Consider the following 26,755-nt stretch of genomic DNA (forward strand, 5'->3'; position numbering starts at 1 on the left):
TTGTAAATATGAGAACAATTTTAAACCCATGACAAAAGAATATTCACACAAAACTTGAAATCAGTGAGATAATGGATTTCTTTGAGATGAATGTGGAATCTCTCGCTTAAAGCTGAATAGCTTCAGGAGCTGTTTTGTGAGGGAAAATGTTGTGGTTGCTATTGTCAACATGATTGGAGTTCATGTCAATTGTTAATTTTAAATATGGACGTGAGATTTGATGTGCAATACACTTCCTGGTTAAAATGTTCTACCTTTGTGCATTTGAAATAGAAACATATTAATTGTTACCTCACTGTTCTATTTTATTTAGAATTAAGAATTTTTTGTGCAGAATGTCTGCCAGTTGTTTTACATAATCTTTTGTTGTTAATTTAGTCAGTTGCCTTGTGTCAATTTAAATAGTCCAGTGTCTCACTAATGAATGATTTCCTTGTGTGTTGTGGTATTAAGTTGAATTGAATGGTGTTAATTGTTGAGGATGTTGATGAATTTGTCTAATTCTGTTTCTGTGTGAGCCCACACACCCCATATATCAATTCTAATACAGAAGGTAAAGGTACTTTGGAACTGCATCATCTCATAAACGAATTATTGAGAATGAAACGGGAGAGTTGTGAACCAAAATGTAGCTTTCATAAATCAAAAAGTATTCCTTGAGAAAATCTCAAGAAAATCTCTGAAAAATAACAAAGTCTTGACCCCTGGTAAGGAAAGTTAGGTCCAAAAAGGTTCTTTAGTAAAACACAGTTCCAAGGAATAGTTGGCACGCTTAAGTGTATTGCAAGAAAATTAGAAATTTAGCATGCTTTTCTTTACATATGGGTGATTTTATTAAGAGGTTGCTTTAGGATTATAGAATAAAGCCTACAGAAAGGCCTGGTTCCTGTTAGAGAAAGCAGTATAGAAAGTATTATCACAGCAAAATATTGATTGGGTAGTTTGGGCTCAATGACAGGTCATAGACTGAAATGTTACCTCAGTTTTTCTCACTACAGATGCCTGCTACCTGATCTGCCAATACTTCTAGCACTTTTTCTTCTTATGGCCAGATGTGCAAATGGCTTCTCCGATACAAAACATTCCTACACTGCTCTGTTATTCAAAAACTTAGACATTTACTTTACAAAAATAAGAAGATGCAGTAAATTGTACAAAGATGCACAGCTAGTGTGGGGTCTTGCTGACAAAAACATGTTTTGGAAAGTCCACATTTGTCCATCTGTTTTGAAATGATTACAAAAAGCCACAACAGGGAATTCTTACCTGTACCAGGACATACTGACATTTCCCTGGGAATGTATACTTCAGTCCATCAAAAGTTATGTAGTGGGACTCGCCGACTCCAATGCAAGTTCCATCACAGACTTTGTCAGTGCAGTGCCACTTTCGATTGAAGCATTTACTTCAAAAACAAACAGCAACAACAATTAGCTCCTACTTTTCCAAAATATTGTCGGTCATTCAATCCAGAATGAACAGTTCGCATTTGATTTTGAGGCTGGAACAAAAGATCACTGAGTATATACCTTCTCACCTCCCAATAGGGATCATTGAAATCAGCTATTATGTCCCACCATTGCTTCAAGTTGCATCCAGTAACTCAGCATAAGTCTTGAATTTCCCAACATGGATTAGATCTAATTGTCTTCTCAAATACTGGAATGATGTAAGAAACAGCAGACTCCCATATATTAACTTGGATTTAATTTCTGCAAGCAATTCTCAATTGAACTAGTTGTACCTATTTAAGAAAACAATGATTTACATCTAAAATGTATGAGGTTGTGACATTCCAGCCTGAGCCAGAAGTAGCTATTTACCTCCAGTATTAGCACAAGCCACAATATTCAATGTAAAATGTCTGATTCCTTCCAGGTCAGAATTTAAGTAATTAAAGCTGAAACATTTCTGTTGACACATTTATGCTTATATCAAGAGGATTTGATTGTGTTTGGACTGGAACATGAACAGTTCCTCCATTTGCTTTCTGCAAACACAGCACTGTGCCTGAAAGTTAAGTCCTGCTATCTTGTCAGCGGGGATTTGTAATAGCAAGACCTCGAAATCACAGAATCAGTAAGCAATAATGGTGGTGCCTATAATATCCCTCCACTTTTACACACACACACACACACACACACACACACACACAATCTCTCAGATTCTTGTTCTCATTTCGATGCCAGATACTTTGTAAGCCGACGATCTTATTTTCAGTTCTTGGCTCTCACTGTATTTGATGGAAGGAAGTGAACAGGAGACTTTTTCCATATTATATTAATTGCATTGCTATGGTCCCTGTGGTAAATTAATATGCCATGTAAACAGAAAAGGATTCCACTCCATCAGTCTGCTGTTTTGAAATAAGCCACAATAAATCAAGTTGTTCATCCACTTTGAGTCAAATTTCATGACATTAGTTTAATTGTACCTTAATGCTAGTGCATAGGCTCTCCTGCTCTGCACATTCCTTCTTAGTATACTGAGGCTTGGGAGTTAGTTTAGCCCATTTGGTTGGATCATTGGTTTAAAGAGCAGTATGATGCCAACCATCACCGGCCTGAGGTTACTATGAAGGACTCTCCTTCTTAACCTCTTCCCTTGCCTGAGATCTGGTAGCCCTCAGGTTAAATAACCACCAGTTGCTTCTCTCTCTAATGAGAGAGCAGCCCCTATTGTCTGGTAAGACTGACGCAATGCAGCTGAGACTCACCTATACTGACAGCTCAAACACATTCCGCATGTGATTCCCTGCAATGGTTCTAATTGCTTTTGAAAGGTAGAAAAAAAATCATAGAATGCTTATTGCACAGAAAGAGGCTGCTTGGCTCTTTATATCTGCGGTGGCTGAAAACAGGACACCTCGTCCAATCCCTTAGACAGGATGAGAGGTGGCTCAGTGGTTTTCACTGCTGCCTCACAGCACCAGAGTCCCAGGTTCAATTCTAGCCTTGGCTGACTGTCTGTGTGGAGTTTGCACATTCTCACTGTGTCTGCGTGGGTTTCCTCCCACAGTCCCACAGATGTACTGGTTAGGTGAATTGGCCATGCTAAATTGCCCCATAGTGTTAGGTCAATTAGTAAGAGAGAAATGGGTCTGGAGGGGGGGGGGGGGGGGGTTAGTCTTCAGAGGGTCAGTGTGGACTGGTTGAGCTAAAGGGCCTGTTTACAAACTGTAGGGAATCTAATCTAAACCTGAGAGTTTTATGGGAAAAGGTATGGAAATGAAAATCTAAATGTGATGTTGAATCATTAAAAAGACTTCATGGGAGAGTTGGAGCTCAATACTAGTAATGACAAGAGGATATGATACACAATCACTACATACTGCCTGAAACAAGGAAAGAAAATGGGAAAACTTAAACTCAGGCTGTTTTAATTAGAACAGTTGAGGTTATTGTTCAATTTGATTGAAATGTTAAAAATATAAAATGATAGGTCAGAGCACACAGGTTGATAAGAGGTACAACAAACCATAACTCAGACATTCAGAGTTTAGATCAGAGTGTTGCTGGAAAAGCACAGCAGGTCAGGCAGCATCCGAGTCCTGCTCCTCAGCAACACTCTGATATAAACTCTGGTTTCCAGCATCTGCAGTCCTCACTTTTGCCTCAGACATTCAGAGTTAGTTTAAAGATTTAGAACACAACAAGAGAGGACAGTGTTTACGCAGGGATTACACAAGGCAGTGGATTAAGTGAGGCAATAGATTATGTGAGGCAATGGAATGCATGACTGAAGTTAGTAATTAAACTAAAGATGAAGAGTTCAATTGGAAATTTGTGCAGGTGAGTACATTTCGAATGGGGCAACATTGGACCCAATACAATCATTAAAGAATAAATTGCAGTTAAAAGAAATTGGGACTAGGGAACTTGGGAACAGCCTGAGCACATAGATAAACACCACATGGATCAGATGACCCACTTCTATGTTGAAAATTCTACATAATTTCATTGTGACATGTTTCAGATATAAATTGAGATTTGCTGTACAGTTACAGTTCAGATTATATGAGTGGATTGGATTGGGGTAACATTCATAGAGTAACAGGTTATGAAGGAAATATTGTGGCATTAAAAATTTGGGGTAGATATATTTAACATAGAAAGTAAATCCAGAAAAGACTTTGCAGTATTCTTCTATAATAATGAATTAAAGTCCCTTGCATATTAGCAGCAGACTTCACCTAACCAAGTATGTCTCAGGAGACTTTGGTGACATGGTTTTGATAAAGTGAAAATGAGTCCTTTGGTGCACAGAATCCTTCTATCCTATAGCCAGTACTGTTGCTATTGAGAACTCAATTGTGCAGATATTCCACCAGGGCAGCCTGATGTTCATGCTCATACTGAACAATCAAAATATATTGGGAAGAAATGAATATGTGTTCTCGGTCTGGGAAAGCTGAAAGATTGTACCATTTGCACCACATTTGTGTGCTAGCATGGTGAGTCTAACCATCCATAGAAAATAGCTACAGGGCAATTTTTTTTAAACTGCACATCCAGCAGAGAATCTCATCCACAGGGAATATCGTTTCGGAAGTCTGGCACGTGATCATTGCTATTTCCCATCTGTAAGCACAATAAATTACAGGAAGTGCATTTCCCGGAGTGGTTTTATGAAGTCTGCTGAATATATTTTCTTTTCCTGGCAAAGAAATTAAGACTTCAAATGAGGTACTTTTCAAACACTTTGTTACTTATCATTTTTAAATCCCCCATGGGCTACATATTGGAAGCAAGGTAACAAATCAACCTCTTATATTCACTACTTTGGAGACAATTGCTTGAGGTAAGTTTTTTCTTCCTGTCAGCTAAAAGGGACAACGGTGAAATTATGAGCAATTTGCATATTTTACGAAATCTGGTATGAAAAAGAATTTGGAGCTGATTTTGATAACTGCACACTTAATTCCATGTTATCCTCTGTGCTCGCATGTTAATAGAATTAAATTGTCATATAAGGTAATGATATTGAAAGGCTTAATGTTGAAGACCACTTTTAGCTCTATCCAATCTGAACATGCCATAAGGACTTGCATGGGGAAAGTCAAGACATCTTAGGATCTCAATAGTTTTTGTGACAATGTTCAACCTATTAATGTAATTTATACCTGATTACTATCACAGACTACCTCTTGTCTCATTAAAGACTTGATAGTTTTCACTGTAAACCAACTAGACCATTACCCTAGGCAAGGAAAAAAATGATGGTGGCAGAAAATTACATCAACCAGATTGCAGCACGTATAACAGAAATGGATTAATATCATATGTTGTGTCATTTAAGGTCTGCATTAAAATAGCAAAGATAATATTCACATGGTGATAACAGTAGAAAATGATTTCCAAACCCATGGTCAACAAGTCACTAGATATGGGGCAGTGTCATTTAAAGCGATAGCTAACCGCTAAGCATTGAAGTAAAAGTAGCCAGCAATTGCTCTCAGTCAATAAGAAGCGTGCACACAAGACTAGTATTTACAGGCAGATTAAACAATAGAAATGAATTTAATTCTTGGTAGTGATGCTGAAAGAATCCTTTGTTTATGAAACAGATGTCTTGTAGAGACAGGGAGTAATATAGGAGTTAGCTCTACGCAACGTAGGTAACCTTTTAGGAGAAGTTTGGTCAATAAATATTTGAATCTTGGTTTTGTTGAGAAATCTGCACATCAAGTATGCTTTGATTTTTCAGTTATTTTGAGACCATCCAATCATCTTATGAAAATTGGATATAGCCTATCAGCCACCTCTAGTTTGCACATGGCATTTATTTCAACTTGCCAAAATAAGTTTCAGTACAGAAGGTAGGAACAAATTACTGCAGATGCTGGAATCTGTACTGAAAACAACAAATGCTGGAGATCACAGCAGATCAGACAGCAATCGATGAGAAAGAGTTCAGTGCAACTTTATGCTTCCTTAACTATTATAATCCAATAAACAATGGACTGAAAATATCAATGTCTTGAAGTGTCACAAAACAGTTCTACAGATTTACACAACATGCTGACAGCCAATGGTCACAAGATAATGGCATGCCTTTTCCTTTGTTTTTTTGGGCTTGCTCTCTGTGATATAGCCCAATGCTCTCTCTGCATTTGGGCTCATCTTCTCTCACTGCTGGTGAGTTGGAGGTTGGAATGGCATTTAATTGCATGGAATGCTGATTTGCCTGAATCCTCACTGCCTTCCCATCACCATCAGGATTAAGGTCTGGGTGAGAAGGCCCGTCATTGACCTTCCCATCCCTCTGCCAATTGAAGCCCTTAAGTGGTCACCTCCTTTGCTGTTATCAGTCCAAGAATACGTCAGCATGTTGCAACATTGCATATAAGAAAGTTCAAGTTATGCAGGGCCACTCATCACCATAGTGTGGTGCAAAGGGGCATCTCTATCAAATGCTACCACTGCCTGATCAAGGGGATGGACCTCAGGACAAGGAGTCCAATAAGACCCATTCCCCATGAACCCTACCACAATCTCCCACATTACTTCTCTGTAGCCTGGGCCCGCCACAATCCTGGGATTCCAGGAGGCGCTCTTCCAGCAGCAGTCAAACCTCCCAGTGCAAAAGCTGTTAACTTCTGATTGGGCAGCGGCTTTCATCAGGGATTTCCAGTCCTGGGGTCTCGATTCTGTGGAACTTTCTACTGGTGTCTAATCCACTGCGTAACTGGAACATTGTCCGATGACTGTCTTGTAAGCTCTCCCTGAGCTGGCCGTTCACAACACAACAAGATTCTGGCCATTGTTTCTGATCATTGACCTTTTTGTGTTTGAAATTTGTAATCCCTGGTTTCAAACACTCAACTTCAAATGTCTGATTATGAAGTACAGCCTTATAAGGAATAACTTTGGGAATAAGTCCTCAATTTTAACTATCTCCTCCTGCTAGGTACAAGGCAGAAGATCAGCTAACTGAAGGTAAGAACAAACTTGGCAGCTTCCTACTCTATATAACTTAGCTCCTTGCTGCATAAACTGGATGTCAGAATTAGCACTGTAACAGGTACATGATCGAGATCCTAAATTTGTGCAACTAGATCATACAGGTTCAGGCAAGCATTGCTCATAAATATTCAGTCGTCAGAAAGCAGTGAGTAGCCAATAATTTAATGTACAATATGTTGTATATGGGTGAAGCCTCACACCAGACATGCTAATTCTAACATAAATGTGCACAGTAGATGTTTGCATCCAACATTTTTCTTATATTAAATTTACAACGACATGTGTATTTATTATCGTAAGAAAATAGCATTACCAGGTATTGCAGTCATGCCTGATAGACTCTCCAGGGCGATATTCCTTGCCATTGTGTAGACACGGGCACATTTCTGGAGAAATGCATGTGTTCTCTTCTTGTACCTGAAGAATAAATGACGTGTAAACTATACAGTAAGAGGTAAATACAGGGTGCTGTTTCATTGCACATTCGGATTTCTCACCTGCCCATGAGGACACATGCAACCTGATATGCATTTTGAGCTCACACAATCCAAATCGTAGTTCTGACACGTCTTTAGACACTCGGTGCCTTGGGCTGTAGGGTCATCTTCTGGGCAAGAAAATCTACTCATTGGTGGGTCACAACTTGTCTCTCGTTTGGCTGGAAGAAGGGAGTTTGGAATTCAGTATCAATTGGCTACATTTAAAATCAAGCTGAGATGGTAAATGTGACAGTTTAGGAGCACGAATTGTACAGTATTTATGCTACATGCGTCTTCAATCGATTGAAAACTATAATTGATGACTACTTAGATGTTTATAAAACTTATATGTTGAAGGAATATTACTTAGGAGTGAGGACACAATGAGTTAACTAAGACTTTGGTATTTCTGTTCAGAAACCTTGGTGTGAAAATAATGAGCAGTTCACAGAAAATGTCTTAGAATTGACACTAAGTTCAAAACAATTGTTATTCATTCATAGGATGTGGTTATTTCTGATGACTCCAGCAAATATTAGCTGTACTAAATAATTCTCCTAATTTAATGTTAATGTTTCTAGAGGAGTGATGATCGGGGATCAAATGTTCATTACTTGGAGCTTGGCATAATCAGCACACACAGAGAAAAGCATCTGTTATTGATTCTATGCACTCTGATTTGACGGAACCACTGTTGAAGCCATATCCACAACTTATAGTGAGCTGTGTTAAGTTACACTGTTCAGGATAAACAATTGATATCTGCTGTTCGAATAAAGAAGGCTGAAACTTATGTTCATCTGGTTTCAAAAGATATGTTATTGACTTATCTTCAGAATAGAGTTGATTTGGATCAGAGAAGAGGATTCCAGTGATGATCATGACAATAGCTGTGCATGTGTTGGTGGCATTGGGAGACAACTGGAATATGGCGTTGAGATAGAGGATCAGCCAAGATCATATGGAAAGGCAGACCAGGCTCAAAGGCCCAAATGGCTTACTCCTGCTCTTGATTTTTATGGCTACATGTCCCTTACCTGAATAGGCAGCTCTGTGATATCTGACAGTACTAATGTTCAAAAACCAGCAAATGTCTGGCTAACAAACGGAATTTGGAGTTGTAATCAAAGCAATTAATCTTGTATAATCTTTTCACATGTTCCAGTGGTGGTCTTGCTAGCCAATTCTATTGCAAGTCATGGTGTTGTTTGGAAGCTTAACAGTGAATTATAATGCCAGCCTGCATACTCTCAGCAAAATAGTTCCTGCACACATTTAGAAGCACCTAAACCTGTCTAAACTCTATGGGCTTACTGTGAACAGAGTCTACATGAGGGAACATGCATACATACTCCCATGTATTGGGAACTGCAATGATACTTGAAAGCATTTCTTCGTAGTTTAGTTTAGAGACTGTTAACATCCCAATAGGTTTTCAAGCATGCCAGGCAACTGGCAGATCAAAAAATTCATTGGAAAGTCTTGTGGAGTTAAATGTCCATGGGAACCTCTGGGGTCCAGAACAAAGATTCTCTTTGGCTCCTTAACCCTCCCCGCACCACCCACCTACCCCCCCCACCCCCCAACAACAATCCAATAAATATTCAGACTCTCACCTCTGCCACCCTCTTCTGTGTCTAAGAAAACGTTTGGTGGATAATGATGGGCTAAATTATTTGCACTGCAACGCATCACACCATTTTCACAGTAACTGCAAAAAGAAATACAAACAGGTTGTTTGAAACTTGTAAAGTTACCAAAACTTCGACTCAGTTGGCTACCTTGAAAGAAGAGGTTAGAAAGTGGCAGAACCTCACAGTTTAAACAATTAACTCGAATGCCTGTATTTTAATACACAAACAAGTCCTTGCTCATTTGAACTGGTTCTATTCACAAACAGAGTGATCATTCTTGAATTTAACAATAAACTCTAAACACTGAATACCTGTAAATTTTTAATTAAAATAAGCAAAAGCAATTGCATTCATGTGTAATCTGATTCATTGGTTCAGATCAGATCGGACTGAATTGAATTGGATTGACTTTATGTTGGAAGATTCCCACTTGAAGAGTCAGCCTGGCAACACTATTCAGGAAGTTACTGCCATACTGGGGCTGCCAGTGTAGTTTCATAACAGGCAGGATTGATTTAAAGTAGTGAGAAGGTGTGAAAATTAGGACAGTTTAGAGGCCTCCGCATAGTTAAGAGATAGTGGAACGCAATGTAGGAGCATTTGGATATGTAGGAATATATATATTTTACATTTACAGTGTAGAAAAGCACAGAGCCAGAAAAGGCTTTGTGCTGCATAAGGCAGTGTGCAACATAAATATTTCCCAATGTTCCACTGCCTTAGATTTCTATCCAATTCTTGTTTCCATTTTCCACACCTTTGTTTCCTCTGCCTCTCTGCACAGTATCCTGTAAAGAAATATGTATGTATGCATATACTTAAAGGTTTTATGGTTTGCTTTTCAAAGTAGTGGCATATGGGTGTTGGTTACTTTTACAAAGTTATTTTTTAGAAGAAACTAAGTTAGGCAGTCCTCCAGAGCTGAGCTCAGCCCATATGTGCCGGAGAACAGGTGATTGCAAATGCTTAGTGTGGTAATGGAAAATTGTTTTTAACTACAGGTGGTTTACAACAGGTGGAATAATCATTTAAGGTTATTAGCTTGTTTTACATTCACAATAATCAAGGATTGATTTTAGCTCTGGAAACTTTTTCTAGGGCAATTTCAAGGAGCCCAGACTGGAATTGGTTGTAAGTATTGTCTCTGTCCTAAAAAAAAGGAGGGATTTTTTTAGAGAAGTTAAGGGAATGGGTTACCTCAGTAGAATGGTTTAATCTGTTCAAATTTCAAGTCAAAAGTGTTTGGTTAGAATCTACAAGTCATTAGAAGCTGAAAAAAATCTAAGTTCTTGGTTTTGTGAGCGTTCATGTAAAAAGACTCCACAGTTTACAGGACAGAAAGTGAGAAGCATTAGTTAAGTCAAGCTTAAAGATTTGCTATAAAAATATAATTTATCTACATCTGAATCACTGTAAAGTGCTGATATTGCAATATAGGTTGAAACTTTCCTTTTGGCAGAAGTGGGTACTGCAGATGCTGGAGATTAGAGTCAAGATTAGAACGATGCTGGAAAAGCACAGAAGGTCAGGCAGCATCTTAGGAGCAGGAAAATCAATGTTTCGGGCTTTTACCTGAAACATCGATTTTCCTGCTCCTTGGTTGCTGCCTGATCTGCTGTGTTTTTCCAGCATCTCTCTAATCTTGAAACTTTCCTTTGCTGAGTGTTTTAAGATTTTTCTGACTACATTGTATATAAAGATCATTTCTGTTTAATTTTTGTCTTTTGTATAATGAACTTTTTTTTGTTCAAGGAACTCTTCAGCCTTGTGTGACAATGTTTCAGTGAATAACTATCATGTTATCTAAAATAAAAATAGATCTATCAAGCCATCTGGGATCTGACTTATCCAGTATTAACATCAACTGGAATTATAACAAAGAACTTGTTCATAATCAGCAACTTAAGCATTTTTTCTCTCCTGTCTCAGCCCACGTTCTCTTCTAGAGTTTAAAACAGTTTTGGACATGTCGTAAGGAGCAATTTATCTATTCCCTTCAAAATATTATATACAATGTATGGATATGATGACCTTGAATGCTACGTGCTCCAACATAACAATCCCAGGCTCTTCAAACTATCTTAAGTACTTTAAACCAGTGAACAGTTTGGTTGCACTACTTACAAAGCTTGAATTTTCTTGGTGTTATTTGTTGACCACCAATTAGGGGATTGAGTTGGATGATCAGCCATGACCATGTTGTATGACGAAGCAGGCTTAAAGGGCCAAATGAACTACTCCCACTCACATTTTCAATGTTCCTATGTCTACTGAATGTATCAATGTGCTACACAGGTATATTTAGAGGGTTTCAATTGCTCACCATGCATTGCTGAAAAAAAATTGGATCAGGCAAGCCCTGAAATAGGTGCTTGCCACTTCTAGCTAAAGTGGATCAGAGTCAACTAATCAGGTTTACAACCCTGCAAAAGGACCATGTTTACAAGAAGAGATGATGAAGGGGATGTGTGGTGCATGTCAATCCCATTTGTAGTGTATCACACCTGTTAAGGAAGGCCAAATCTAAGGTGGTTCAGACCTCCTGCATCCCCATTCCCATTCTGTGCCCAACCTGACAGTCCCCCTCAATATCACCACCAGAAATTTGCAATTGTCCACCTAAATGGAAATTTGCAGTGCAAGTTTCACACATCTCAAACTTTGTCAGGCACAGCGGTGATAAAATTATGTTTGAAATCTCCAGGAGATTTGGGGTGGCATGGTGGCTCAGTGGTTAGCACTGCTGCCTCATAGCACCTGGGTTTGATTCCAGCCTTGGGCAATTGTCTGTGTGGAGTTTGCACATTCTCCCCATGTCTGTGTGAGTTTCCTCCGGGTGCTCTGGTTTCCTCCCACAGTCCAAAGATGTGCAGGTCAGGTAAATTGCCCATAGTGTTAGGTGCATTAGTCAGAGGGAAATGGGTCGGGGTGGGTTACTCATCTGAGGGTCAGTATGGACTTGTTGGGCTGAAGGGCCTGTTTCCACACTGTAGAGAATCTAATCTAAATAGTGCGAACATCATGATTTTTTTTTAAAAACAGCTTGACAGGCATTCACTCCATTTAGATTACCAGATGGTGTAGTCAAATGTAATGTCCTCATGAGGTTTGTAGATTTCGCCATTGAAGTAGCAGGAGCATTTAGATTTGGGCACACACTTGCCATCTTCATTGGCAAAGTGATTGGGTGGACAGTAACATCCTTCTACACAGAATTCAGTGCAATCCTCATCTGGATTCGAGAGTGATCTGCAGCTCTGGTTACATGGTGTGCCACACTGTTCATATATCTGACCGTCAGGACAAGTCATTTCTGTCATAATAAAGTTTTCATAAAGAAAGTAAGAATATTAATACAGAATGCTATCGCACAATCTGTTTACAAATTACCGAACCATGAACACTGTCACATAGGCAAATGCAACAACCAAAATGCCATTCAAATCAATTAGCAATGCAATGAAAAGTCTGACAATTTGCCTTTAATGCTCATGCAAAAATGAAATACAGCATCTGCAGGAAATCTGCAATAACAGCAGAAAGTGCTGGATATACTTGTTTGGTTCTCGACTTTTTTCATGCAGAGTGTGGTGCATGTGTGGAATGAGCTGCCAGAGGAAGTGGTGGAGGCTGGTACACTTACAACATTTAAAAGGCATCTAGATGGGTATATGAATGGGAAGGGTTTAGTAGCATATGGACCAAATGCTGGCAAATTGGACAAGATTAATTTAAGATGTCTGGTCAGCTTGGAAGGGACTGTTTCCATGCTGTACAGCCCTATGATTCTATGACTCTAAGTCTGGTAGTTCCTGTGGAAAGAAAACAACAGACCTTGTACGTGATAAATTGCAGCTAAACTTACAGCTTTTTAATTCTTGTTTGCAATGTGCTGGTTAGGAGAAGAATTTTGACCAAGATAACTGGAGAAACTTCCCCAAAGGATCTTATAACCTCCACTGGACAGACAAGGGACCTTGCCCTTGGGAACAGTACCTCTGACAATGTAGCATTCCATTGATACTGAATAGTGAGTTAGCATTTGACCCTTCACTTGAAAAATAGGAAGTAAATGAAAGAGTGAAAACCACTTACCACAGAAGTCTGGGGACCTCCAGGTAATAAGTACCCCTTTCCTGGCACACATTTCAGCATAACTGGAAACAGCAGAACACAGGCATTCGTTGCCATTGGAGCATGCGCACACATCATAGTGACAGATCTTGAGGAATGGTGCAGGGTTCACCTCCCGGTGACACGGTTCAAACTCAGTTAGCAATAGAACAGAGCAAACCTCCTCGGCATAACTCACTGAAACACAAATGTTCTACTATGGTGACAATTCCCCAGTAAGATATGTTTCTAGATCAACAATTCTGAAACAAAACTAGTGTCAAATTTAATGTAACTCCCAATGCGATCATGTGGGGCACTAGTTGGCCAACCTTCCCAATGTCACACTTTTATTAAATGATGTGTAAAACCATCAGTTTACTCTCCAGTAAACTTTTTTTAAAAAGTCCTAACAGCATAAGACAAGGAGCAGAAATTAGGCCATTCAGCCCATCTGCACCATCTTTCAATTGTGGCTGATAAGTTACTCAACCTCTTCCCACAAGCTTTGATCTCCTTAACAATTACCACTATAAATAGACAAATGAAAAGAGATGGTAGTGATATTAAAAAAAAGAGAGCTAAACCATACAAATCATTTCTCCCAACTTCACCAAAGCATAAAAAGATTAGATATCTGTCTTTTTCTACTTCACATGGAGTATGTTCCAGCCCATATTTTAAGAACTGGTCTTCAGACATTAACTGATATCGCATATTGTGACATTACTCCATTATATACTTCCCATTTCAACATATTGTGGAAGAATTCAATGCTTAAAGGCTGAGGATGTTCTTTACTTATTATGAAATCAGAAAGAATCCCATAGAACCTGCAGGAAGCCAAAGTTTATTGAGACATTGTTAGATTTGCTTACAAGCATTGCCTTGATTGATGTGGTGTTTATTCAAAGCCTTTCCTTAATGTCCCATAGCAAGAAACATAATTGCAGTTACTTATAATTGAATATCAAGAAAACATCTGGATGACAAGAAACACCAACAGTAAAGGAACAATTTGGTTATTTACTCGAATATGAATTCTCCATAACTTCTCGGCTTTAAAAACAAAGATGCGGAATTCATATTTTTCATCAAGAAACCAGTGTGGGATTTTTTCTAATTGGTCAGTCAGGAACAGGTACACCCCAGTCACAAAAATATATCTTTGTAAGTTACATAGAAAGGTTCCCTTTACTGTGTTCCACATTGATATCTTAGCTCAAGTTAATGCCCTAGTGTGATTTCTTTCTATCATCTTCACCAGAAATTCTTGCAGCTCTGAATGAGATTAACAGTGTGTCTCAATCAGTTCCAGATCATGTCCAGTGAAAATGTGGTGAAGACTACATAAGTTCATTTCATAAGAAATATTTACATTGAAAGTATTGCCATCTCATCACTCGGGGTCAGCCGTGAATTAAAAACTCCGAAATGAAAAGGCACTGCGTCAGTTGACCTCCCTTCCATTTTGAATAATAATTAGAACAAATGCTTTAGCCACCATGAAGTGGTTAAAGCCTGTGGTAAAGCTAAGTATCGATCCTCCAGGGTAACGTTAGTGGTTGAGGCTGCAAAGGGGTTTGAAGTTTAACCATGCAGGTTATAACATGTGAACTAAAAGATGAAGGTTTCCTACAATATAGTGTTACTGTAAGCCTGTCACCACATGGACAACAATCTGGGAAAACAGGTAATCCATTCATTCTAGAAGTGGTCAGATGATCATTTTTTTGATTTCAATTTGGCAGGTTCTATGACCACCAATAAGATAACATTGTTCCCAATCTATCTGGAGCTGCATTCAATACTGTGCCCGCAGCAGCAGTACAGATTCCGTTAGACATGTATGACAGTGTATATAGGAACAATAGAATGTGATCAGGCCATTTTATCACTGGATTATATGTCATCATTCAATTGGATCATGGATAATTAGTTTAACTCAAAGTTTAACTGCTTTCACCATAGTGTTTGAATATTCTATTTAGTACATAAAGTGGAACTTGATAACAAGCAAATAGCAATGTATTTAAACATCAATATAACATTCCTCTAAGCTGGAGATTTATAATAATCACATGAAAAGCAAAAGTAAAGGCTGTGACAATTTTCCAGTCTCTGCTATTTTTGTGTGGTTCTGCATAGGTTGATGGTTTCAGCAGTACTTTCCTTTGACAGTGGCAAGGTAATAACAAGATGACATGACAGAGAAATTTGAGCAATTTTTTTTTCAAAACCTCAACTCATTTCAATGCTACAACAAACTAATATGATGACCATTTCATGACCTGAGTCATTGGAAATCTCTCGTCTCTTCATTAATTGTGATTCAGTCACATGACAGCAATTGTGAAAGTTTCAGGTCTACCATCCAACCTCTGTCAGTGTGACTCAGATTGTAACATTGAGCAGAGTGGGACTAAACATTTGTTTTCCACTAGAACTCCTGCATCATTCTTCTAGTCTTTCATAGGAGTTATCAGTTCCAATATTTAGCATCAGCACATGGTCAGTTTCAGACATATTTCCAATAAATAAAGACATCCCTAAAATATGCACACCCATCCAGAATCAGCAAGCCACACACACTGCAGCCAGAGTGAAGGCAATTGTAGGTGATAACTCAGGGTTAATGCTTGAGAGATTGAGAAACTTTATAAGCACAGGAATGGAATTTGGCAATGGGAGCAAGGAAAAGCTTAATTAAAAATTGCATCATTAAAGTCATTAAAATCCTGACTATCAGTTTGCTCCAGCATATCATTAAAAGGCTGAAAGAATATAAAGAGAAATGGGTTTTGGTAAATGCTTAGATTAGGGATACTGGTAGAAAGAAATTTGATGTTTAAACTTTCTTTCATGTAAGATGTCCCAAGGCCAAAGTGCCATACCTTGTGCTTTCAAGTTCCTGTACCTCAGAAAAAATGAGGATTCTAGTTTCCATTTCTCTGTAGAGAACAAAGTGAGAAACTACACTATTTGGTGAGAGAGGCTATTTAAAACCTATGTCATATTTACTACAGGCATGAAGATAATACAAATTATAAACTGTTTAAATAACTAATATTTTAAACTATTAAAATTCACTTAAAATATGACCATCACAGCCACTTACACAATTCATAAGTCCCTTTCTAAAATTGTCAACAAAGTAAGACTTTCTATATGAGCCAACCTTCCTTCCTATTTCACTCTGGTGCCACAGAGATGTCAAAATGCTTTTCTGAAAGGCATTTGAAAGTTTAATTTGAATTGAAGAAGGTCCTTCCACTACTTAATCCTGGATAACTGAAAGACTTTAGAAATAGGAAAGTCTGTAAAACAAGATGTGTAGTCCCAAACTGTGACCCGTTTTTTTTAGAAAACAGACTTAGATACACAATAGGCCAGTCTGTTTGTGACCCAAGACAAAAACAGAAATTGTTGGAAAAGCTCAGCAGAACAAATCTGAAGAAGGGTCACTTGTCCTGAAATGTTGACTCTGCTTTCTCTCCACAGGTGATGCTAGATCTGCTGAGATTTTCCAGCAATTTCTGGGGTTTTTTTAGATCACAAACAGGCTGTTTTGTTTCTGATTTCCAGCATCTACAGATCTTTTGGGTTTCAGTTTGTGACCTATCTTTTGAAAATAAAAGCAAAAATTCTCTGATCAGCAAATTCTCTGAGCAATATGACCGGAAACATCATCCAAATAGGCCATGGACCCTGCTACCAGCCAACTACACTAAAAAAGTAGAACAACTTTACATCAGAAGTAGAAGACATACTCAATCTCCCCCTTCAAGTTCACCTGAGAGCTACCTTTCTAGCTACTACAAGCAGCATCACAACTTACTGAGAATCTTTCACTTCACAACATCTCCACTCCATCTAAAGCATAATTCATCCTAGAAAGAGACAGTTCAGCACAAGAAAAAATCAAAATCATATTAGATCGTAACCATTTCTTGTGTCGGATCTTTTTGTGTGTGAGAGAGGTCACATTTAAATCTGCGAGACAAGTGTGTGTTAGTAAATTAACGTTTTTGTTTTAAATGCACAAATGACTTGCTGCTGCAATAAATGAAATTGAGACATGAGGCTACCGAACTTCACACTGAAAACATACTTTGATGTCAGACAATAAGAAAAGATAGATTCTGTCCACAACATTTGAGAATTATCAGTTTGGGTAAATTTAAGTGGCTTCCTCTACACTGAGGAGACAGGCCGCCTACTTGCGGAACGTTTCAGCGAACACTTCTGGGGCACCCACACCAACCAACCCAACCGCCCTGTGGCTGAACACTTTAACTCCCCCTCCCACTCAGCCAAGGTCATGCAGGTCCTTGGCCTCCTCCATCGCCAGACCATGGCAACACGACGCCTGGAGGAAGAGCGCCTCATCTTCCACCTAGGAGCCCTCCAACCACAAGGGATGAATGCAGATTTCTCCAGCTTCCTCATTTCCTCTCCCCCACCTTATCTCAGTCCCAACCCTCGAACTCCACACTGCCTTCTTGACCTGCAATCTTCTTCCCGACCTCTCCGCCCCCACCCCCATTCCGGCCTATCACCCTCACCTTAACCTCCTTCCACCTATCGCATTCCCAACGCCCCTCCCCCAAGTGCCTCCTCCCTACCTTTTATCTTAGCCTGCTTGGCACACCCTCCTCATTCCTGAAGAAGGGCTTATGCCCAAAACGTCGATTCTCCTGCTCCTTGGATGCTGCCTGACCTGCTGCGCTTTTCCAGCAACACATTTTTCAGCTCAATTTAAGTTAAGCCAAGTTAATTAATGGTTAATTCACTCAATGTCATTGTTGGTGAAACGTTTTAATTTAAATCTTATTTCTGATGTAGTCTTCACAATAACTGTGCAATAGATAGGCCAAGTCATGAGAGTAACACTAAGTCAGATTGTTGCTTGACTAGTCTGTGAGACAGTTCTCCCAACTCTGAATCTAGTTCCACATATTAATGAGAAGGACTTTACAGGTATTTGGGATTCATCCTGTCCTGATTCAATGCACACATTGCAGCAAAATAATTTTACTGGTTTTCATCCTGTAATTCTTTGCCACAGTTTGATATGACTCAATGGCGCTCCATTAAGCAGCAGTTGTGACTCCACCACAATGCTATCGAACTGCTGTCAAATTTAGGCCAAGCCAGGTAGGAAAGACAGGTTTACTTCACCAACTGAGTCATGCATTCAGTCACCAGTAACATCCAAACAATGAACACCACTGCTTGCAAAACCAAGGAAATTTTAGATTGTACAGGACTCTAGATTCTTGTCCAGTAATATGACGACTACATTATCATATGTTTGATGTATCACGATGGTATGTATAATTATGGAAAATATTTTTTAACCACATGAGATTGATGGTAAACAATGCTAATTGTTAATCTAAACTAATGAAATAGCTGTAAATGCTGAAAATAAGACATAGGAGCAGAATTAAGCCATTTGGCGCATTGGGACTGGTCTGCCATTCAATCATGGTTTCTCAACCCCATTCCACTCATTCTCTCCATTACCACTGGTGTCTTTACCAATCAAGAACCTATCTACTTCTGTCTTCAATACACTGAATGACTTGCCCTCCACAACCCTCTGTGGCAAGGACTTCCACAGATTCACTACTCACTGGCTGAAGAACTTCCTCCTCATCTCAGTTCTAAAGGGTCATGCCTTCAGTTTGAGCTGTGCCCTCAGGTCCTAGTGAGGGCAACACGGTGGCACAGTGGTTAGCACTGCTGCCTCACAGCGCCGGAGACCCAGGTTCAATTCCCACCTCAGGTGACTCTCTGTGTGGAGTTTGCACTGTCGGCGTGGGTTTCCTCCAGGTGCTCCGGTTTCCTCCCACAATCCAAAAATGTGCCTGGCTAAATTGCCCGTAGTGTTAGGTGAAGGGGTAAATGTAGGGGAATGGGTCTGGGTGGGTTGTGCTTCAGCGGGTCGGTGTGGACTTGTTGGGCCGAAGGGCCTGTTTCCACACTGTAAGTAATCTAATCTAATCTGAATCCCACTCTTGAAAGCATCTACTTCATGTCCACTCTACTCAGGCCTCTCAGTATTCTATAAGTTTCAAGAAGAACCCCCCCTCAGGCTTCTAAACTCCATCAATTACAGACCCAGGCTTCTCAAATGCTCCTCATATGACAAGCCTTTCATCCCTGGAATTAATTTTGTAAATCTTCTCAGTTCACCCTCCAACACCAGTACACCCTTCCTTAGATATGGGACCCAAATCTGAAATAAAAACAGAAAACGCTGGAAGTACAAAGCATATTAGTGAGCATTTGTGGAAGAAACAAGCCTCAGATAACAGCTAATTGTTGCTTCCACAGGCACTAACCAAGCAGCTGTGCATGACCAACTCTTTCTGGTTTACCTTTGTTTGATCATTTTATGGGCAGCTCTGGTATGCAAAGATGTAGAGAAGAAAGGATCTTAATTTCTGAGAAATGTGGTAATGATGTTGGGTCCGTGTTTAATCTGGAGTGACTGGCAGTACCTCTTTGAAGGCAGTTTGATGATAACTTACAGATGCTAGCTTTGCAGAGAATTATAATAGTTTTACTAAGATCTCATGAGGAAGAAACCTGATGTTGGTTATTAAGGATCACATTTGAAAGCTGTCTTTTTAATTAAAATGCAGAAATTGCCAGGAATAAATCAAGGATCATTCAACAATCTGTAGAACAAAGCCTTGCAGTACTGAGAAATATCCTCGACAGGGCTGTATTATTTCTTGTTCTTTGCCTTCTACCTCAATTGATTAAGAATAGCTTGCCTGGAGAGTAGATTTACACTCTAATGAAATGCCTGTAAATGCTAGAAATAAGGCATAGAAGCAGTATTAGGCCATTTGGCACATCGAGTCTGTTCTGCCATTCAATCAAAGTTAGCATGTTTCTCAATTGCATTCTCTTGTCTTCTCTTCATAACCCTGAACCGAATCAAGAATCTATCTATTTCTGTTTTAAATACACTCAATGACCTGCCTTCCACAGCCCTCTGCAGTAATGAGTTCCACAGATTTACAACCGTCTGACAGAAGAAATTCCTCCTCAGCTCAATTCTAATGGGTCATCCCTTCACTACCAGCTGGACAGCTAGAAGAATATTGATTTGGTGAATGGGACTATTGGTGCATGCAATAGGAGAACGAAACTTTGAATGGCTCTCCAGTCGATGTGACTTTCGTTCTCAGGTTCACTATCAATCTGTAAATGCTTCCGATAGGCCCCTGTCAGGCAGTAAGAGCAGAGACTCTCCTGATCTGCCTCAACTGTGAGGTAATGCAGCACAACAGACCTCCCATGTTTACAAGGAGGTCCCTGTCATATGGTAAGTGTCATCCTTGCTCCAAGTGCCCAACAGAAAAAGAAGATAAAAATTCTCATAGAGTATATTAACAGGAAGAACCTGCTGATCTGCATTCAGCGGATGAAGCCAGAGAGATAGGAGATGAAGAGACCAATCTTTAGAAACGCAGCCTAATCCAATGTGACTGATCTTACTAACAGCTTCCTGATGTCTTTTGGATTTGAAGAAAACTCTTCACTCTCTTTTGGCTCAAAAGACAACAGACTTTGACACTGTAGCGGATAGTTTTCCAGATAATATAACAACGGACATGTTACTAGAACTAGAGGCATACATCTCTCATACAAACTAATGAAAGTGGTGATCACTTGACAGAATAATTTTACAGGAGAAAGTGAGGACTGCAGATGCTGGAGATCAGAGCTTAAAAATCCTGAAGAAGGGCTTATGCCCGAAACGTCGATTCTCCTTCTCCTTTGATGCTGCCTGACCTGCTGCGCTTTTCCAGCAAAGAATAATTTTACAATGCACCCAGGGAACAAAATTAAAGAGACAGGATTAGAATTGGATAAAACACTTGCCTCCTTAAAATTTAAAGTTATGACCTCAAATGTAGGCTGCTTAATTTATGCAATTCAATGATATCTGCTGTTTAGTTAAATCGCTGAAAAATGGAAAAGCACCTCCACTTGTAGGTTTGTGTGAATGGTACTGGATCTGAGCAGCATGGTGCTCTGTCACAGGATGGCAACTTGGGTAACACAGTGCAGATAGATGCTAGTGAATAATCTAGATAGCTTTGTGTGCCAGGTTACCAAATTCAATGACATTGCAGTGCTAAAGCACACAGTGGAGGTCGGGGTCAGGATGTTGTGGTGTGTGTGGTTCCCTGTAGTGTTGGGTAGGCAATTGGAAAGGCATTTACCTCAGGATGCCCTTGTGCATGTTGGCTGAGTGGAGAATTAGGTACACGTGACATTGCTTGCCTTTAGTTTCAGGATTGACCACAGCAAGAAAAGTAGTTTAAGAAAGGCACATGATTAAAAAGAAACTCTGCTTCTCTATCTGAGATGTTCAAAGTTTAACTGTTAGTCATTCAAATCAAGCTCCTGTTTATTGATTCCTTTTTGCCCTCCTTTGGATACTGCTTTCCACCCAGTAGACAGGGTGTTACAACTGTGGAGCTCTATGAATCTTATCCCTTCTATAAATTCTACTTATTTACCAATGCTGAAACGCACTTATGCTGCGAAATTATAATGTTAATCCTATTCTGCTACATTTCAGTTATACTTAAAATAAACAGTGCAAGTCGCTGCATTGTTAAGGTGACCATGACATGCAGTTATCGGTAACACCAGAGGCCACAGTTTGATGGTTGCTGGCATTCCAGCATTTTATTCAAATGGGTCAAACATTACCTCAATGTTGTGTTGGAGAGCTGCACAATGATTTAAAAAAGACTCAATTTTCTTTTCGGACAATAAAATGGACTGGATACTTAACCTCTAAATAATAAGTCTAAGGAATGTGTCACATTTAAAACATAGAGTTTGTAACTCTTTCTTCCTTTAGTTGGTTATGGTGATTGCACAGCCGTTATTTCCAGACAGTACTTGTTTCAGTAAGCCCTGTGATTGTGTTTACATATGTCATCATAAATTAGCCATGATGGCATGTTTCCAACTGGCAGAAAATCAAGGGCAGCACTACGCAACTGAATGCTTCCTTTAAATTTTTTTTTCTTTTTGATTGTTTTAATTCTTAGAGTAAAAGAATAATTCACTTCAACAACATGTTAGAGCATTTAATCTTGGGCATCTTACCTTAAATTAAGCTTCCTTCAATATTCTGTTAACAATCATGCCTTGCATGAAAACACCTCCACAGGAAGTGAAGTAATGCAAACAAAAACGTTAGAAGCTAGAGTAGGCTATTTGGCCCCTTAATGTCGGCTCTGCCATTTGATGAACATCATGTCTGATCTGATTTGGCCTTCATTCCACTCTCCTCTATACCCCCATTCCCTTTGACTGTCTTTGCCAATCAAGAACTTACTTAACTCAGCCATAAAGACACTCAATAGTGTACCTCTGCTCCTCTCTAGGGAACAAAATTTCACAGATCAAAGACCCGCAGAGAGAAATAAAATTCTCTTCATCTTGATATAAAATGGGAGACCCCTTAATTTAAAACCGTAACCCATAATTTCTAGTGTCTCCCACAAGGGGAAACATCTTCTCAGCTTCCACCCTTCAGATTTCGTCTTAAGATCTTTAGGTTTCAATACAAACACCTCTTATTCTTTTCAACTCTTAAAATATCCGAGTAGATATCAAATGTTAATAACATTGAATAACCTTCAAAAATGTTTGGGCATGCTTCAAGTTATGTTGTTATAGTGCTGTGCCAAATTGAAGACTTGTTGATATTCTTTTTCGTGTGATGTACATCAAATAATATGGTTTTCTATGCCATACCAAATGTCTAAACTAATGATAGATCTAGCACTCAAAGCAAGAAGGGGCATTTTAAAACAGTGAATGGGCTGTGACACTTTTCCCTTCCTGTATGGGTCCCCAATGAAGACACAGGACTTATCAATTCATCCTTTGGATTGCTTACATGTTCTTATTTTTCATTCTGCATGTTGGGTGCAACAAGGCATATTGAAGATATTTCCAGGATGCACTGAAACTCAGTTACCTCTCTTTGGATTTAAATTGCATGGGTCAGTGTGGATCAGTTCCAGGTCAGCACAGCCACCATTCAGCTTCCAGGAGTTTCCAAAATTGACCATCTCTGTTTCAACAAGTCCAGATGGTGTGAGGAAGTCATCACCCTGGTTTCCATTGAAATTTCCACACAGACCACAAGTTGTCCCTGTGTATATGGCACCCAGCTGAAGAAAGAAGATTTAAAGTTAATGAAGTGCCTGAGCAACATAGAATCAAATATCCATCTGCAAGTTTCAGGGAGTACCTTCAGGTAAACCTTTCCATATCCATCCCAGTCAAGCTGAAAATCTTCATCATAATTCACCCGAACCGATAAGAGAACAGTGTGCTTAATACGAAGGGGATCTGCAAGGAATGTATGCCAAACAGGATGAATGTAAATCATCGAGCAACAATGCAGTTTTAAACAAATACTGCTGTGAAAAGCAATCAGCCTTCCTCCAATTCTTTAAGGGAGAATTATAATATCAGAAGTTACACACAGTCATTCAGCCACTCGTTCCTGAACTTGTGTTAACTGGGGTTAGCTTTTTTGGACTTGTTTGAGTGAGGAGGTTTATAGAAAATATTGAAACAATCACACATTGTAGAACCTGGAGGAATTTCATTACGCTAAAATGAAAATCAGGCCACATCTACAAAGAGTGTGTAAATTATTCCAACAGATTATATTCTCCTCCTTTTCCGGCAGAAAATTTACCTCAGTGAAAACTGAAAGAGCAAATATAAGTAATCATGTGTAATGCATATATGATAGTTACAACTTCAAAAAGGCTGTTGCAACAGAGTGACTTGAGGATGTTCATAGATAAGTTTCTGAAAACGGACAGAGAAGTGGTGACAACTATTATAATCATATTGAGTGCAACATGCTGTTTTGGGACAAATTTTTTTTACAAATTCTGTAATATTTGAATCAAGCCTTGTAATTTTTTCAAACATGTTTGTCTTTGAGACAAAGAGCTAGATGCCACTCCAAACTGGCACATTCAAAGTTCCAGGATGATATGCTGAGGAAGGCATCGAAGCTGGGAACAGACCAGAGACATAATAAGGGCAGGTTCTGTTCTAAGACACTTCATTGAGCAGCAATGTATACCTAACAAAGCATGCAGATTGTAAATTGAGAGTACCGAAAATATATTGAAGCACCTCAGAGTGGAATATCTGTCTAAATTTTTCTTCTATATACCATTTAGATCATGTCATTTCCAATTTGAAAGACTTTCCTCTCAGGCTGTTTACCTGATGCAGAATGAATTTTGCAAACATTAAGACTACTACAATTATATCAAGGAGAGCAACCTGTATGGGGACAAGTTGGATTTTCTTGCAACTATTGTAATGTTCAAGTTGAAATGTTTTGTAGCGTACTTTCTACAAATCTTATGTTAATAAGTAAAGTTTTGGGGAAAGTTGTGTAATGTTTGGCTTTGTAAACAGAGGCAGAACCTATTCAGTACACAAGCTAGGAAGCTATGGTAAACTTTATAAAGTGCTCGTCAAACTCCATCTGGAGTACTTTGGCCAATTTTGGGCCTCCAGGCCTTAGTAAGGATGGATAGCAGAAATAGTAGAGTGATACAATGCATGAAATAGATAGAAATTTCTGATGAAGGGCTTGTGCTGGAAACGTCGATTCACCTGCTCCTCGGATGCTGCCTGACCTGCTGTGCTTTTCCAGCAACACACTCTTGACTCATATTCCTAATAGCCAAAAAGGCTGAGGGGAGGTTTAACAGAGGTGTTCAAAATCATGAATGATTTCAATAGTGTAAATGATGAGAAATTCTTTCCAACTGGCACAACAGAGAAAACAGATTTAAGGAAATTGGGAAAAAGCAAACGAAACATGAGGGGGAAGAAAATATAGATGTGTCAGTACAAAATGGCTACACTAACCAAAAGAGGGGTGCCCACAAACTCGATAATAATTTTCTAAAGGGAGTTGAATAAGTAATTGAAGCGATAAATTTTCAGGGCTAAATGGAAAGAATAGCTTGATGACTAATTGTATAGACCTTTCCTAGAGTCAGCACAAGTTAGCATGAGCTGAATGTTTTTTTCTCTGTTTAGAATCATTTTGTGACTTTAAATACATATAGTTTGCATATGCATGGTTTTGTCAATGTTTTAAATACACAGCGAACATATGAAAATGTACAATACTGTACTAATTGTATGCAACAGTTAAGTGAACAAGTCTGCTTGTCCATGCATATTATGCTATTTGCTGTCTTCACAGGGCAAAGAAAATTCAATCGGACACTAAGCAAACTAAAAGAATTTGAGAAGTAGCTCTGATATTGAAGTTGGCATGAGTGCACATACTTAGTGATTTGTTGGCAAAATACACGATAAAGCATTGAGCATTTTTGCGGAATGGGTGACAATGACAGGTTGAAGAGGAGACCTCATTTAGACCTCGCTTATTAGATACAGATCAGTGCCCCACTTGCCAAGTTGTATTTACTTTAAAGTAAGGTTAATATAGAGACATCATATTAGGTAATGAATTTCCTTACTACAGATAATACAGGAGGACGACCTGGGAAGCCTAGAAGAGTCTAGCATCCAACTGTGTTCATGAGATATTGGGAAATACTAGTTTGCACACCAGTCAGTCAAGCAGCATGTGACAAGTGCAAAAGGTAGCCTGGGTACAGGCTTGTATAGCCTACAAGCATAAAATATTTTCCTTGATGGCCCCATGGCTTCTATGGAAGGTTTAATATCAGCCGGAGAATGTTTACACACAACAGTGACAGAAATATTTCAAACTGCCCACTGTCCGACACCCATCCCAATCAGTGAACATGGTACCTTATAAAGAGCACAACAGAAGCAGGAGGGTGGCACACGGTTTGGAAGACTCCTATCTAGTTGCTAATCAGCACCATCTTAGAAATCACTGAGGTCATTGTGGCTGCGGCAACAGACTTCTGGGTCAATCCAAAGCCCAGAATATGAGTCAATCAGCAGCCAGCACCATTACAGTTGATTAGTCAAATATAGCTTGGCATTCATTTGTCACAATGACTTGCCAGTTTCTATTAGTTGTTACATTCATCAGCAATCTCACACATCAATCTTCAAAAGAAACTCTGCAAGAGGAATATTTCCAAATACCTCAAGACAGTATCAGGAGTACTTGCTCATGCAAATTTTCTGACCCAGCAATCACAGAATGAGGCTGATTCTAACACTACCCAATTAGCAAGAACAAATTCAAAGTGACCCTTCCAATTTCCAATCCCTCAGCCCATTGCTTTTCTGCAAGTTACAAGCTGTACTAGCTTTTCTGAGGAGGCAAGTGAGAATTCAGTCAATATATAAATCAGACTTCAATGGCAACAGTGAAACCTACTGCCATTTTAACTTCCAGCTGCCAGCAAAAAGGATCACTCAATAAGTTGTTTTTAGTTCTACAATGTGTTTGGAAAGAGTAGGAGTGTCTGTTGAATCTAAAAATGAGATCAACTTGTTATCCCAACACCAAGTC

The 26,755-nt window shown here is 39.2% G+C and overlaps 1 protein-coding gene across 1 annotated transcript in view; it reads right to left on the bottom strand.

The window, feature by feature from the left end:
• The window catches only part of vwf (von Willebrand factor), a 122,188-nt gene that overhangs the window by 72,538 nt on the left and 22,895 nt on the right, over positions 1–26,755 (bottom strand). Inside the window, exons 13-20 of the mRNA XM_072562153.1 lie at positions 23,498–23,598; positions 23,222–23,417; positions 13,174–13,389; positions 12,151–12,391; positions 9,061–9,155; positions 7,463–7,623; positions 7,279–7,382; positions 1,267–1,405 (exon numbers count right to left, since the gene is read on the bottom strand). Of these exons, the coding sequence (XP_072418254.1) occupies positions 1,267–1,405; positions 7,279–7,382; positions 7,463–7,623; positions 9,061–9,155; positions 12,151–12,391; positions 13,174–13,389; positions 23,222–23,417; positions 23,498–23,598 (1,253 nt within the window). The remainder of the gene's footprint in view (positions 1–1,266; positions 1,406–7,278; positions 7,383–7,462; positions 7,624–9,060; positions 9,156–12,150; positions 12,392–13,173; positions 13,390–23,221; positions 23,418–23,497; positions 23,599–26,755) is intronic.

This window comes from Chiloscyllium punctatum, chromosome 44 (assembly GCF_047496795.1).
Source record: "Chiloscyllium punctatum isolate Juve2018m chromosome 44, sChiPun1.3, whole genome shotgun sequence".
NCBI lineage: Eukaryota > Metazoa > Chordata > Chondrichthyes > Orectolobiformes > Hemiscylliidae > Chiloscyllium > Chiloscyllium punctatum.